Raw genomic sequence first — 14,562 nt, forward strand, 5'->3', positions numbered from 1 at the left:
ATTCCTACTTCATGTCTCCCAGAAGACAGTTGAAAAGGTCAGCAATAAATCAACAGCAGCTCAAGGTTTCCCCCATCTGCTCCCCTGATAAAATACCTGAAAATACCTCAGATTGAATAACCTGGCTGTTTACTGCATGATTGAGAGAATTCGTCTCACATTCCAGAAGCAGATTTAGCAGCTCAGGAGATTAAACTCTGCTGTTTATCTTTGAAACTGTACCGTAGTTTAATGCTATAATGAACTGAAAACCATTGTGAATGTCCAGCATTGCTCACTATAACTCACTATATAACTTTAAAAACTGAAGCTGACTTTGTGGTTTCAGAAATCGTAATCTTGGCACTTTATTCTAAGAATTCCTTGATCAGGTGTCTTGCAGTCACTGCGGTGTCACTGATCAGTCACTGATCACCTATGAGTAAAACTGTTAAGTCTGCTCAACTGGCCAAACAGGACAAATAGTCTAATCAATAAAAGGTAGTGAGTCTACTGCAGTTATTGTTCTGCTAAGAAAACAAATTTCACCTGCATACACATGTATCTAAGTTTTAAAATCAAATTAAATCATCAAAACAAAAAAAAAAATCCTTTCTTTATGTTCCATTTTAACACATCATGTGACTTTATCTTTGCCAAAAATGTATTTCATAGAGTGGATCTTAAAAGCATCATGATTTTTGCTCTGTCAGCTATTACTAATGGTGAATGCAAGTATGCAAACAGACTTAAATCTGCTGGTTCAACAAGGATTTCGACTCAAACAAAGTTTGGGGTATTTCACAGTTGCTTCAAGTGGATGACAAAGCAGCAACGGCAGCAGAACGCACAGACACCAGAGTATTCATCAGGTGATTGGATCAATAGCTCCCAGCTTGAGTTCTGTTATTTTCAGTATTGGATTTCTATAAATATGCCCAGTCATGATCAACAACAGTCGGGGTATCCTTTCTTTTTACCCAGGGTTTGTTTTCAATACCAAACAATCCAGAAAAAAATTATTTTATGGATAACTAAGGGCTGATTTGGTGTGAGTGTTAAAACTGGCAAATGAACAGTATTGATCTTGAAGCAGAGTTGTGTTGCAATTTTGCAGACTCAAGGGGTGGGACAAGATTGCATACCTTGATATCTTGTGAGACTAAAATGCCACAAGATTTGTCATTGAGATGAAATATATTGCACAAGATTAACAGACCTTATAGATCCTGTGCAGCACTTAGCATGGGTTGGTCCAGTTGATGTGAAGAGTGTCGTGCTAATGCTACTGACCCTTTGAAATTGTTTACGTGGCAGCTAGACATAGAGCACAGCTAATCCTCTGATTGAATCACTGCTTCTTGTGCCAACCAGTAAGGGCCCCCACTTAAATCAAACAATACTACTAATACTTGAATAGGGCTGGGAATAGACTGAACGAGCTGAAGTATGGTTTTCTATGATTCATGCAAGTAACCTCAGTAATTTAGGTGAATTAGATGAAAGTATCCTATATGTCATGATGTGTTCAAATACCTCATGAAAACAGACAATCAGTTTTTGACGAGAAACTTCAATAAATACAGTTTTGAATATAGGGAATGTGTTTGTATTTTAACAGACTGAATCATATGTTTTTCACTTCAGCACTACTCAGTTTAGACCACCTCTGCTGTAAACATTTGCTATCATTTTGTCTTACCACCAAACTACAGTAAAGTATTGATAATGGAATCAATAAGGACTTGGATTGATGAGGAGCATCAGTATCAATAAATGAATGATCTCCATCCCTATACTAGAAAACATAAAAATGAAACCTTTCTTGTGTGGCATCTTCAGTCTGATGAAAGCTGGACTTTCTCGCTATAACTGCACTGTACCTGCTTTATTTAATGCTCTGACAGACTGAACTACTTTTGAGCAGCTTTCTGTAGCTTTCTGTCATAATTTCCTCGTCAGAAAAAATGTAATAGAGGAGGTGGACTTGAGTTTCTGATGATGTATCTGCAACCACAAGTAACAGTGAGACACTCGATATTGTGGCTTCAGAGCTGTGAGCCTGACTGTATCCTTTGGCTATTTAAAGCAAGAGGAAAGTAATTCTCCTGCCTCATGCTTCATGATGGGAGTCTTTGTCTGCACCCCTCTCCTCCTCCTCCTCCTCCTCCTCCTCTTCCTCCTCCGCCTCTCTGTCTCTCAGTCTGTCGGTGTGTCTGAAGTCTTTGAATCCTCTCTGCTGGGATCTGAGGTGGGATGAGTTTCCCCCTCCCTGCCTCCGAGTTTAAACCTCGGTCCGGCTGACCCTTAGACAGGGGCTTAGGGAGGAATCCCCCCATGTTACTGCAGGTGGGGCTGCAACAATATTGACTCAGGAACTGGCTTCATTTTATTAGGCTCATGTTCGTGTGTATGTGGAGGAGACCAAGATGACGCACAGCAGCTGGAATCTATTCTCGCCATCATCTAGAAAGCTCCTTTCTCTTTAAATTCATCTCTCCGGTGCCAAAAAAGAGAAAATCCAAATTCAAGTAGTCAAGTGTCTCCATGGAAACTAGGGTTTTCACCTTTTTATGGTTTGCCAGTGTTGGGCTTCAATTAACCACAAGCCTGCAGTGTAAGTGTAAGGGAAATCTCTGTGTTGGTAAACAAAATAAATTTGGCTGTTAATGGTGGGAAAAGAACTTCTGTGATTTTGGTATAAAGCAAAACAAGCATCAAGCAAAGCCAAGCTGGGCTTTGTATTGAGAGCCACTGTTGTTTGAGGCTGCAGAAGCTCATAAAAGACACAAATTAATTGTGTTTCTCTATCGCCCCTCTGGAAAAGAGAAAATATGACCTAAAGAAGGTTTTAAATGCCAAAAAAAAGAGTGAGAATCTACCCAGAGATCCCTTGTCCTAGAGCCATTGAGCTGTGAAACAGGAAAAATTTTATTGCTTTAGATTGTTTTTATATTGCATTCCATTTCATACTGGCGATCTTCCACACTTGATCCAGTTGGTTTTTTGGAGAAATGAATGCTTGAAAATGCTTGGCACTCACTGATCCACGGGTGTAACAAACATCTTTGTTAAAGGGATACTTCAACATTTTGGCAAATTCACCCATTGCCATAATTCCTATAGTATTAGTAATAGGTTCGTTTCCTTTAGTTGTCGGTGCAAGCTGTTTCTAGATCTGGGGGGACCGATATACCAGCTGCACAGCTAACGCTATGTAAGCAGATGGAATTTTTTGCTTTTCCTCATCAAACTCATCAAATACACAATCCAGCAACTCCAAAATGCTCTCGTGGACAAGTTGTGACCTGTACATTCACCACCCTATGAAATAGTCATGGAACATTACGAGACGGAGGGAAGGGCTGAAACAGAGGGCTTTTTATGCAAAAGTCCTATACGAGAGTGTTTTATTAGCAACAAACTTCACAGGCATGTTTTGGGGACCTCTGAGACCAATATAAACTTGTCTTAAAAGAGTAAAATATGTGACCTTTAATGTTACTAATCACAGGGAAATCCTAGTTTTTAAGTCAAGCACAGAAACTTCTAAGAGGCATAGAAAAGACAGCAACAAGTCATGTTTGTTGCAACTCAAAACTCTTTATGAGCTGCTGAATATAAAACTATAGGAAACATAATCATTAAGTAAGAACTGTGAGTATTTATACAAAGTTACAGACTCATTTACATCACCCCAATAACAAATATATATTAATTTAGTTCATTTGCTTGTTTGTGTGTGTGTGTTTATAACCTCACAAGTTTTGTGCAGTCATACATTTTGCATGCCTGTGTTTTGTTATTTCTTTGTTTTTAAGTCTGTAAGTGCTTATCATGGCAGGTGATTTGTAATGTTTTTATGCATTATTGAATTCTGAATATGTTTTTCGGCTTTATTTACAGTAAAAGGGCATAATTGATCTAGCTCATTTTTAACTGCCATCACATTTTTAACATTTTTTTAGTTTAATCTTGTTTGGATTCCGGCATTTTCCCCTATCAGACCATTTAAACTTGTGTTCAAAGTCTGTGTTATCTCATTTTTGTACCAAAATTCATTCAGACGTGCAGCTATGCTCAATCTTAGCACAGCTGCTTCAAACCCAAGGCTAAAAATGTCATTTACGTGCTCAAGACTGGAGCTCTGGTTAGTTTCCTGAACACCTGATAACCCTCTACTCTCCCCTTGCCCACTTTCTCACGCACATACACATAAATACACTCAGGCTGTGCATGAGTGCAGTAAGAGTTTAAAACGGCTTTGGAGGCTTGCTGTGGATACTTGTAAGAAGGAGAGTGAAAAGGAGATGTGGGAGAAAGATACGGGGCGAGTGAGACGTGATGGAGAGCGCTGAGATGGTGACTGATAACTGAAGTGATAACTGAAGTGATGAAGTGCTTCTTACAGGCAGGGAGTCTCTTAAATGCATCACATCAAGTTTAATTAAGGAAATGATGAGCAGAAGTAAGTTTTCTCCTCTGTTTGGTCGTTCCGTTGGAAAAAAACAAAAAAGACAGAGTAGTTCAGTGAACTGAAGTGGCACTTCATGTGTTTGTGGAAGATATTAAGTTACAGACTTCGACCGCAGCATTTTGAAATCCTTTTTGCAACACTCATAAATACCAACTGACAACAACACTACTGGAAACTCCTCATATGCAAGTAGTCAAAATATTTCTTGTAGCTTCTGATAAGGAAAACAAAGATAAATGCTGGAGAACGGTCATGTTTGGAGCTCTATTCTCCTCCTCAGGCAGCATTTTATTGTCTTCTGTTTACTTCTGTAGTTTAAATAAATACTCCTCGTCTTTGCAGCCACATTCCAGTGGTTGTTGATGTTTCTCTCATCCTGTCTGGATCCCATTATTCTCCTCTGTATTTGACATGTAGATACCTGGGCATTATGCATACACAGTGTCCCCTCTACATGCGCACAGCTTCTCATAGTGTATATAATGCATAGTATAGGATGGGCTGACAGAAGTGATAAGAAGAACACTGGCATTGGTATTAGCAGGTATGATCATTTCTGCACATATTTACAGACTATATGTTGGCTGTATATATCAGCACTGCAAATTACATGGACAAAAGTATTTGGCCACACCAGTTAAATATTGAATTCAGGTGTTTCAATCAGAACTGTTGCCACAGGTTTATAAAATCAAGCATGTAGCCATGCAGTCTTCATTTGCAAAGATTATTAGCCAGGCCTTCTCATCCATCATCAGTGCCTGTCCCCATAAATGCTCTACACAATGAATGGGTTCAAATTCCCACAAAAATGCTCAAAAATCTTGTGGAAAGTCAGAGAGGTGATTACTTTTGTCCCTATAGTGTATATCAGCCTTAAACATTGTCAAAATGTCCAAGGGTACCATCAGTTTTAGGCGGTTGCCTAGGGCACTACACCCTCAAGGAGGCCCACAGTGAGCCCTGAACATTTTGCATAAAGCCCCAAACATAAAACATCCACGAGACTGTCTACTTCCCTACTCCTCTGTCAGCTCTGCTTGATTCAGCCTCTCTCTGCACGGCTGACACTTGGTGTTTTTTATTGGTATCAGTTTAAAAACTAGAGGGGTGTGCTCTCAGTCATTACAAATTTGTGATATTTCCTCCACTGTGAGTCTTGTATGTCTGTCAGAATACAAGCAGGAGTGATGAGAGCTGTGTGCTCTGCAGCCAAAGAGCTAATGGGAACATTGTTTGTGTGTCTGTACCTCCACGAAGGTAAAGGTGCAAAGATTTTCCCTTCAGAAAGAAAGGAAACCTTTGCTCTTCTGTGCTGCGATCCATGTGGGGTATATGCTGGTGTAACTTGAACTCCTTATATTTCTCTGTGTGGACAATAAGACAGAGAGCACTGATGTAATCCTGGTCATTTAATGCAGCGTGTACATTATCACCAGAGTGATTTATGTGACACATTCTCAAAGGGAGTTAAATACCATTTCCAGTTCCTTCCTGTGTCTGTTTACTTACTGACATTCCTCTGTTAAAGACGTGTGAGGTTACTCAGTGAAAACACAGAAAGAGCTGATTCTCATGCATGAATTAAAATCAAACAAACACCCCCCTTTACATTAAAGAAAGAAGTTGGTCTTTGTGTTTTTAATGTAGCACTTTGTTTTTCGCAGAATGTAAGGATTTTCTGGTTTACAGGCATGAAAAATAAAGTCAGCGTAGACTCTAATCCATGACTTTCATGCACAGACAGACTCATGAGAGACAGGCACCAGGTGGGATCTGTTTTTTACTGCCGGAGTGAAGTGAACTCACTTTCTAGTAGGAACACAGACGTGACTCTTTGACCTTTGCACAGACAGACCTTTGACTCGGAGGTGTTAGTCAGAGCGTGTGATGGTTCACGGTTATCTCTCATGCAGCGTCTGCTCCGTCGTACTTCTTTAAGAGTCTTTGTTTTGTACTAAATGGATTTGCATGCAGTATGTCTAAGGTTGGGGATTGAAACGAGACAGTCGAAGATCATGCGAGGGTTTTTATGGAACAGAGAAAATGGCATTTATTAGACTGAAGTAAATATGAAAGAGAATGATGAGTGAGTGAAAGATTTCCTTAGACATTTTTAGGACCTGAACTCATAATCACTGATGCACTGTTTTCATTGAAGTGTTCAGTTAACCACAGATAGACCTCCTTTTAAGCTTCTGCATCAGCAGTGGCCAGGGCTAAAAGCAGTTAGTATGATATCTTAACACTTTAAAAGATTCCCTTCAAACTTTGTATAAATGTCCACTCTGGCTCATTCGTGAAATGATTGGATTTTAGAGGTTGAAGGTCCAGGTTCATAGGCGTCATGTTCATCCCTTGCTTGGGGCAGTGTGGTAGATATGTTGCATTGTGCTTCAAGCCTATTATACTAAATTTACTGCAGTATAAACAAGCTGATTTTGTCGCTGCTACTCACTCACATCATGTGCCGTCAGGACACGGTTTAATTTAATTGACAATACTAATGAGCTTCCAACTTATTGACTGGAAATTCACTTAAATGATTAGCCTTAGCCACACACACGGTGCCTCTCTCAGCGGCAGACACTAGAGTATTAACCACAGGTGATCGGTTTTGGTAATAGCTGACTAGAAGCATTAAATAAACTAGATCCTTTTTATGTGGCATCCTGTACTGGCAGTAAAAATCAGAGGCTAAGGCTAATGTTTGCACGATTTTCCTTTAACACTTAAAGACACACTCTCTCCATCTCCTGGCTGCTTCAGGCTTTATCTTACTGATAACGGCTATCTGCAGTTGTCCTACTTGCATGCTCATGTCATAAATAGTACTGCCTCCTAAGTTTAGTCACAGGTATCACTCACATAGCGTACCTTCTATTGATGTGTGTTTGTGAATTCCTCCTCTTATACCTCTGCCTTGCTTAGCGAGGAGGAAGAAAGATAAGAGCCCCCACTGAAGCAGCGTACAGAATCCTATGCTCCCAATGAACACATCCAAACTAGAGCTAATTAGCTCCAGACTTGGAAGCAGAGGTTTGCACATATACAACATGTTGCTCCACTATATAAACACATTCTGACTGTGACAGAAGTAGTCCAACTTCAAAGCCTCCCCTAAACCTCAGCTGATACCTCTGTGCCTCGACTCGGCTGGAAATATATGACAGACAGCGTGGAGCAGGTCTTATCCCAGTTTGTTGTTAAGTGACATATTGCTACATTAGCATTTCCTCTCCGCCTGTGTGCTGTTTGAGAAATAAAAAAGGCTGTAAGGGATTATTAGAATGAAAGCTGCGTAGAGGATCAAGTGAGCAGTTTGTTCTCGTTTTGCCCCAACATTTTGACATTTTGCAGTTTTGAGCATTTAGTTGACATGCTTGAATAAGCTTTAATTATTCAAGCTGCTAAAAATGCTGCCTGAGGTCCAACTTGTGTCCTCAATGTTCTAATTTGCCTCTCTGTCTCTAATTCTTTATTTTCTATTTTTACTTTCATTTATTTCAAAGCCAACAATTAAAAAATTCCTTAACCTTCAAGCCCCAATTACGTTTGTTTTTATGTTTCAGGGCCATGTGGCTTTTATTCTAATAGGCTGTGTCCTCAGGCTTGAGGTTGTCTCTGTTAATTGTTGATATATTAATTTTCCTTACTACAAAACTGTACAACAGTCATCATGATTCATTCGTGCAAGCAAGTAAGTCAGTGAGGGAGAAATAAATGATTTATCAGTTTAAGGGGGTAGGGAGTGTTAGCAAAACACCCAGAAATAAATAACACAGCTGCAAATATACTGTACCTCTCAGGGGATATAGTAATCACTATTAGGACTCCTAAACACTGGTTTAAACATATTTAATTTGAGTAAATTATGTTTTACATAAGGATAACATAAACATGTAATGTTACTGTGTCTGTATTCATTAAGCTGATGAAAACAAGTTGTCAAAAGAGAACATTTCAAAACACATTCAAAAATACATCAAGATGGTTTTTGTGCACATCTTATGAGAAATGCACAAGCTTTAGATGTTTATCATTTCACTTTTTACGCAAGATTCAGTCTTCGTGTTCGTTACAGAACCCAGTGAACTTGGAGGTATATTGATAAATGTGTTAAGGTGGCTTTCATGCTAGGGGCCCAGTCCTAAATCAGACTACACTTGAGCCTAAAGTCCAGTTCTTTTTGGTCAGTGTAAAGGCAAACAAACTGCGCCCTGGGCCCACTTGGGGAGGTGGTCTTAGGGTGGGATTCAAGTCGACTCTGGCACAGTTCAGATGAGTTGTGAATGCAACTTAGTTTGTAAAAACTAAACTTCTTTTCCCGGAGTGGAAGTTTGTTCACATTTTCCCTTAATAAAAGGTGGAAATCAGTCAACAGTCTGTGTGACTCACCTCATGGATGAACAAAAGTTTGAGTCAGCGAGCTAGGGGCAAGGAAGAAAGGTTGGGAACCACCGGTCCAATGAACTACGTTTAGACTAAAATTTAATCTCTATATCAGCCCTAAAAATCAGTATTGGCCAATCCCCAGTTTAAAATATCTTAAATTCAGGACCAAACACTTTGTTTATCTCACTTGCACTCTCAGCAAAACTGGTAAATATACAAATAGCAGCCAGTGTCGGTTTAGATTTGACTTTTTTTTTTGCAAAAAAGCTTCAGTGTTCAAGTTCTGCTACCAAACCTTGTGGACTCAGTGCCATGTATAGCTGAATTTGACCATTGTGTGCACACAGAAAAGGTAAAATCCAAAAAGGTATCGCTGCCCGAGTTCTACTATTAAATGTGTAAGATTTAACAGTTTGAAGTGAGTGAAATCTGTAGCATGCACTGGAAATAAGACATCAGAGGTGTTAAGTTGTTGAAGTTAGAGTTGGGAGAACTGGTTCTGCTGGAGTCTGAGTTTTCATGGAGGTTTCAGGACTGGACAGTTGTTTTCTAAGAAAAGGTTTTTATGACTTGAATCAAGATTTGGAGTTACGGGCTCGACCATGGCCAGGAAATATGATGGATTAGTTCTGGAATTTGTCCTAGAAACAGTCATATTAAACTCTGCTTATTTCAGGACTTAGAGGAGTATTGGTCCTGACCATGGTGTTGAAGTAAGGCCTTTCAGGAGTTGTCTGAAAATCTGAGAGCACAAAACTGGACTTTTGCCATGAACATGTGGGCGTGGGTACGGACCATTACCTGAAGAACTGTACCACTTCTGGATTTATGGGGGTGCATGACTGGTGTGATGGACTTGAACTACATGTGGTTATACTTGTCCATTCCCAGGGTATAAAAAGGGGGACTGTGGTTGTGCTGGGCAGTGTGTTAATGATCCACTGCTGTCTCTTTACTTGGCTTTGTTTGAACCAAAAGCGAGCTAGTGTCTCCACAGTAACAGTTACCAACGGTTACGCAAGCTTGACAACAGCAACCCTCAATGACCCACATTCCAGCAGGAAATCACAACTCTCTCTCTCTTTAACACTCACATTCCCGGCTCCACCCTTCCACTATTGAAACTATGCTCAGCGTTTCCACTCTGCCTGGCTGCTTCTTTATCAGATATGGGAAAGGGGAGAAAAAAGGGGGAGGTAATGGGGGAGAAAGAGTTGGCTTTCATGCATAAACACAGACACATGCACAGTTGATTTATCACTGTAGGAAGTCAATGGCAAGTTGACTACCTTGGTGAGACGCTGGAAGTGCCTTTTTAAAAATCCAAATCCAAATTGCTCTTTCGGCAGCCAAACCCAAGGGGAAGATGCAAATTATATGGAAAGAATCACATTCAGGGTCTTTCCCACCGCGACTTTACAAGCCTCAACATCCTCCTCTTACATCGTAAACAAGAACCAGGTTGAACAGATAGAAATTATTTCATTTAATTTTAGGAAAATCCCTCCTCAACCAACACTTACAGTAAGCATTTTACATTCAAATCGCTTTAGGCAATGGATTATAGACAGGAGAAAAGAAGTAGGCACTGGCATGCTGATGTCACAAATGGGTTTGTGGTTTTGAAGCTTCGAGTTTGCATTTTTTGCTGCCGACATCCTACTTTTGGAGTCAGAAGTGTGGACAAAGTGTTGATATGCATCCTGACTACAAAGAAATGCACAGAGCCTGAGGAGGGTTTAAAATGACTTAAAACTAGGGCTCAGTGCTGGAAATGAAATGAAACGGGGATATCTTTTCCTTCTTTAGATACTGATGCAAAAACTAGAGTGAAAGTGATAAATACACAAGGCCGAAGACATCACTGCCATGCTTTGGCCAAAATATAATATAGATCAAGCACCAGAGGAGATTTTTGACCCTGTACCAACCAACTCTAAACAGCTTTTCTCCAAATAGACTGTTTTGATGTGTTTTTTGAAATGAATATACAGTCCATCCCACCCACACTTCTCTTTTGCATGTTGTGTTTACACGACTTGCTTACAGCTGTGTGCCATCATGGCTTTTGTTGGAGTTATATACGTGAGGGGAAGGTATTGTTGGGAAGACTCTAACTGTGATGCCACTATGAAGAATAAGGTTACTGTAAACATGTGGAAACACTGAGATGTACACACAACTGAATTGTTGATTTAGACCATTAGGAAGTTGTTCAACTCTTTCCTGGCTTGGTTTTAGTTGAGCAGGGCAAATATAGGAGTTCATGACATCACTAGTCTTGATGGAGAATAATCTTGCCCCCCCAAACTCTACAATCACAGAGCTTTTCATCAATACAGTCTGTTATTTGATGTCACTGCCTACATTGGAAGTTAACAACCAGTTACATGCTGTGTTTTTATTCATTGTGAGATAAATTACCAAAATCTATCAGCCACTGTAGCCTATAGGTCATTAAAAGTATCATAACAGAGAGCTTTGTACCAGAAAACTGTATATTTAATCCTCGACAGCACTCTGATCAGAAGCATTCCCTAAAATGAGAAAGGATGGTATTTCTCATGAGTAGGTGTGGCTTCAGCTCTTTCAACCGACACGCCCACACCATCTTAGAGCAGATTTTACTGCCTCATTTTTATGATTTTGAAGCTTAATTTCATAAACTTAGAGATGTTTTTCATGACTAAAATTTGGCCTGGGGTTCACAACATAGTGGCCTGCCATACAACGAACCTAAAATGAGATTTTTTTTTTGTCACTTTACAAGGACTTTATTATTTCCAGACATATGAGGATCCCAAAAAATTCACATTTTGTGGGACAGTAAATACTCCAGACACCCAAGTATATGTGAACAATTAGCGAATAAAAGGTTTTCTTATGGTATGGCCCCTTTAAGAAGGAGAAGCTTGTGTCCTTTTCTTTTTTTATATAATAACCTTATTAAATGGACAAAGTTATATCAATACAGACTCTTCAATCTCATTTTCACCAGTAATGAATTATACTGGGGGAAAAAAAGTCAAACTTATTACTTCAAAAGGTCAAAACATGAGAGTCAAGTAATGTTTTCAAAGGCAAAGATATAGCTATAAAGTTGAAATCAAGAGTTTTAAAAGGTCAAAATATGACTTAAAATTTTAAAGGTCAAAATCAGTCTTAATTGTTAGATGCAAAATTAAATTAATATCTTTTCCCATGTTCTTGTTTTTTTTTTTTTTTTAAGGTTTATTTTGGGCATTTTTGTGCCTTTATTTGATAGAGGAGGATAGTGGATAGAGTCGGAAACGGGGACGAGCACGGGGGAGAGACATGCGGTAAAGGGCCTCAGGCCGGATTTGAACCCGGGCCGTCCTTGTACATGGGTAGCGCCTTAACTACTCGGCCACCTGTGCCCCTGTTCTTGAATTTTTAATGTAATTATTTTACTCTTTTTTTTTTTTTTTTTTTTTTTTTTATTTTGTTCCATACCAAAAATCTAAGTTCTAAACTTGTATGATTATGTTATTGTGTTTAACTTGTGTATTAGGTAGCTTTTATATCAGTGCAACACTGAAGCACTCACTCTGACCTTACTCTATTGTCCTGGAATGTTCCTGTCCCACTTAAAAGTTTGTGTTTTTGTGCTTGGAGGGGGATAACTTCCTCTGTTAACTTTGGTACTAGAGGCAGATCACACACTGGCCTTCTACAAGCTCCCACAAAGATCTAAGACTTTCTAAGACATTTTTAATGGCACTGAAAATGAAATATGAGGCCATTTCCACCGCTGAACCTTAATGAAATTCATATACACACACACACAGGGCTGCGAGCTGCAACTGCTGTGTCAGCACTTTGTTACATATGGTTATATCTGGTGGTGGTGGTGTGTATGCTTAAGGGATTCTTGTTTTATGGTGGACTGTGCAGAGGGGAAATGTCAATATGTTGGTAATAAATTTGTAGCTATATACACATACAGTGTAAATTCCCCTGGGAGTTGATTTCAGTTGCTGCTGCTGCCTTTACATAAAGGGTTGGCACTGCCTCTGAGTGCCAGTGTGAAAAGAAAGAGTGGGTTCCTTAGACTAGATGAGATGAGATAGAGATAGGAGCACTCAAACATAATAAACGGTTACACTTCATTTCATCAGTCAGGAAATAAGAAGGTTTCCTGGAAAGAATCAGGTCATTTGGTACAAATTACAAGGAAAAACACGATTCCCTTTTAGCCAAATCTGATTTCAAATGTGAGTTGGTTGGTCACGCAAATCACTTAAAACATTACAGAACACAGAGTCCTTCTTTTGAAACATCCTGAAAATAATCTAAAACCTTGTCAGAAATATATGATTTTCACTTTAAGAGCACACAAAACCTTCTTTTAGTGTCGTCACACAACCTGCTCACAGGTTGGCCTTCATCCAGTCATGCTTCTCTCCTTTAGAAACGATCAAGACTGCTGAACAAAAGCTACTTTCTGCTCTCATTTTAAGATTAATAGCATAATGCAGGGATTAAGGTAATGACTGAGATTAAACTGATGCCAAAGCAGGTATCAGTTCTGCTTATTTAGTCTGATTCTTCACTGGTTTTCTCTTTCTGTGTAGAGAAAACGAGCAGGTTCACTCCAGTTTCATAAACATTTTTGCTTGTTTTTATCTGAGGTAAACCAAACTGTAAAGAAAGATGGAAGAACGCATACAACTCAAGTGTGAAACATTTCCACTGTTTGACGACTGTTTAATTTAGAACCAGGACTCGTTGCCATGTCATTAACATTTTATTATGGTGACATCTTTGTTTTTCATTGTGCAAAAGTCAATAAAAGTGTGAACTATTGTTTAAGGATATAAAAACACAAGGAAGCATTCAATTTAGATGGATTGTAAATAGCTTTTCCAACTTAGTTTGGGTTTAATTCAAAATAAGAAAATGAACTTCTGAATTGTTTAGCTTGAAAATGAACAGCCTTCCTACCAGCCGTCCATGCTGACATTTAAAGATTGTAATAGGCATGTAAACATGAACATATTGAATTTAGACCACGTCTCAACAGTAAAAGCATGTATGACTGATTCATGAACTCTCTCCCTCTCTGTCTCTCCAACAGGATTTGGAATTTCATGGCGTGATGCGGTTCTACTTCCAGGACCGGGTTGCCGGCAACTTTGCTACCAAGTGCATCAGAGTGTCAAGCACAGCTACAACACAGGACGTCATCGAGACGTTAGCAGAAAAGTTCAGACCAGACATGAGGATGCTCTCCTCGCCAAAATACTCCCTGTATGAGGTCCACGTCAGCGGAGGTGAGTCACATGATTATGAAGACAAGTCAGCATAAGTCAAAGGGTAACTAAACCTCTGAGTTTCTGCTTAAATAGTAAAATAGGTAAAAGAAAATGCATTTTGGACATCAGTATCAACTTGGAAATATGGACAGGCTTGGGGTGGGGGGCACCCACTCCTTTGTGCCATCACTATCATACTGTCCAGAGTCATATCAGTCTGGACTTTTAGTAAGGTTGTCAAAATTTTCCATACTTTGGTACTTTTTTGATACCACATCCTTTAAACGATACCGAAAACTAGGGCTTTCAAAAAACAAAGGTTTTATCTGCGATTAATCAAAACAGTTCTATAGTTAATCACGATTAATTGCACTGTTTTTTTATTACATTTTTGAATTCCACTATTTTGTATTAAGAACTCTTTTTGTTTCTTTG

At 39.2% G+C, this 14,562-nt stretch overlaps 1 protein-coding gene across 5 annotated transcripts in view; it reads left to right on the forward strand.

Moving 5' to 3' along the window:
* afdna (afadin, adherens junction formation factor a) overlaps nt 1-14,562 on the forward strand; it is a 169,966-nt gene that overhangs the window by 42,571 nt on the left and 112,833 nt on the right. For all 5 annotated transcript variants that reach the window (XM_041804829.1, XM_041804833.1, XM_041804830.1 and 2 more), the window contains exon 2: nt 13,950-14,145. In XM_041804829.1, the coding sequence (XP_041660763.1) occupies nt 13,950-14,145 (196 nt within the window). The remainder of the gene's footprint in view (nt 1-13,949; nt 14,146-14,562) is intronic.

The sequence above is a fragment of the Cheilinus undulatus genome, linkage group 14 (assembly GCF_018320785.1).
Source record: "Cheilinus undulatus linkage group 14, ASM1832078v1, whole genome shotgun sequence".
Lineage (NCBI taxonomy): Eukaryota > Metazoa > Chordata > Actinopteri > Labriformes > Labridae > Cheilinus > Cheilinus undulatus.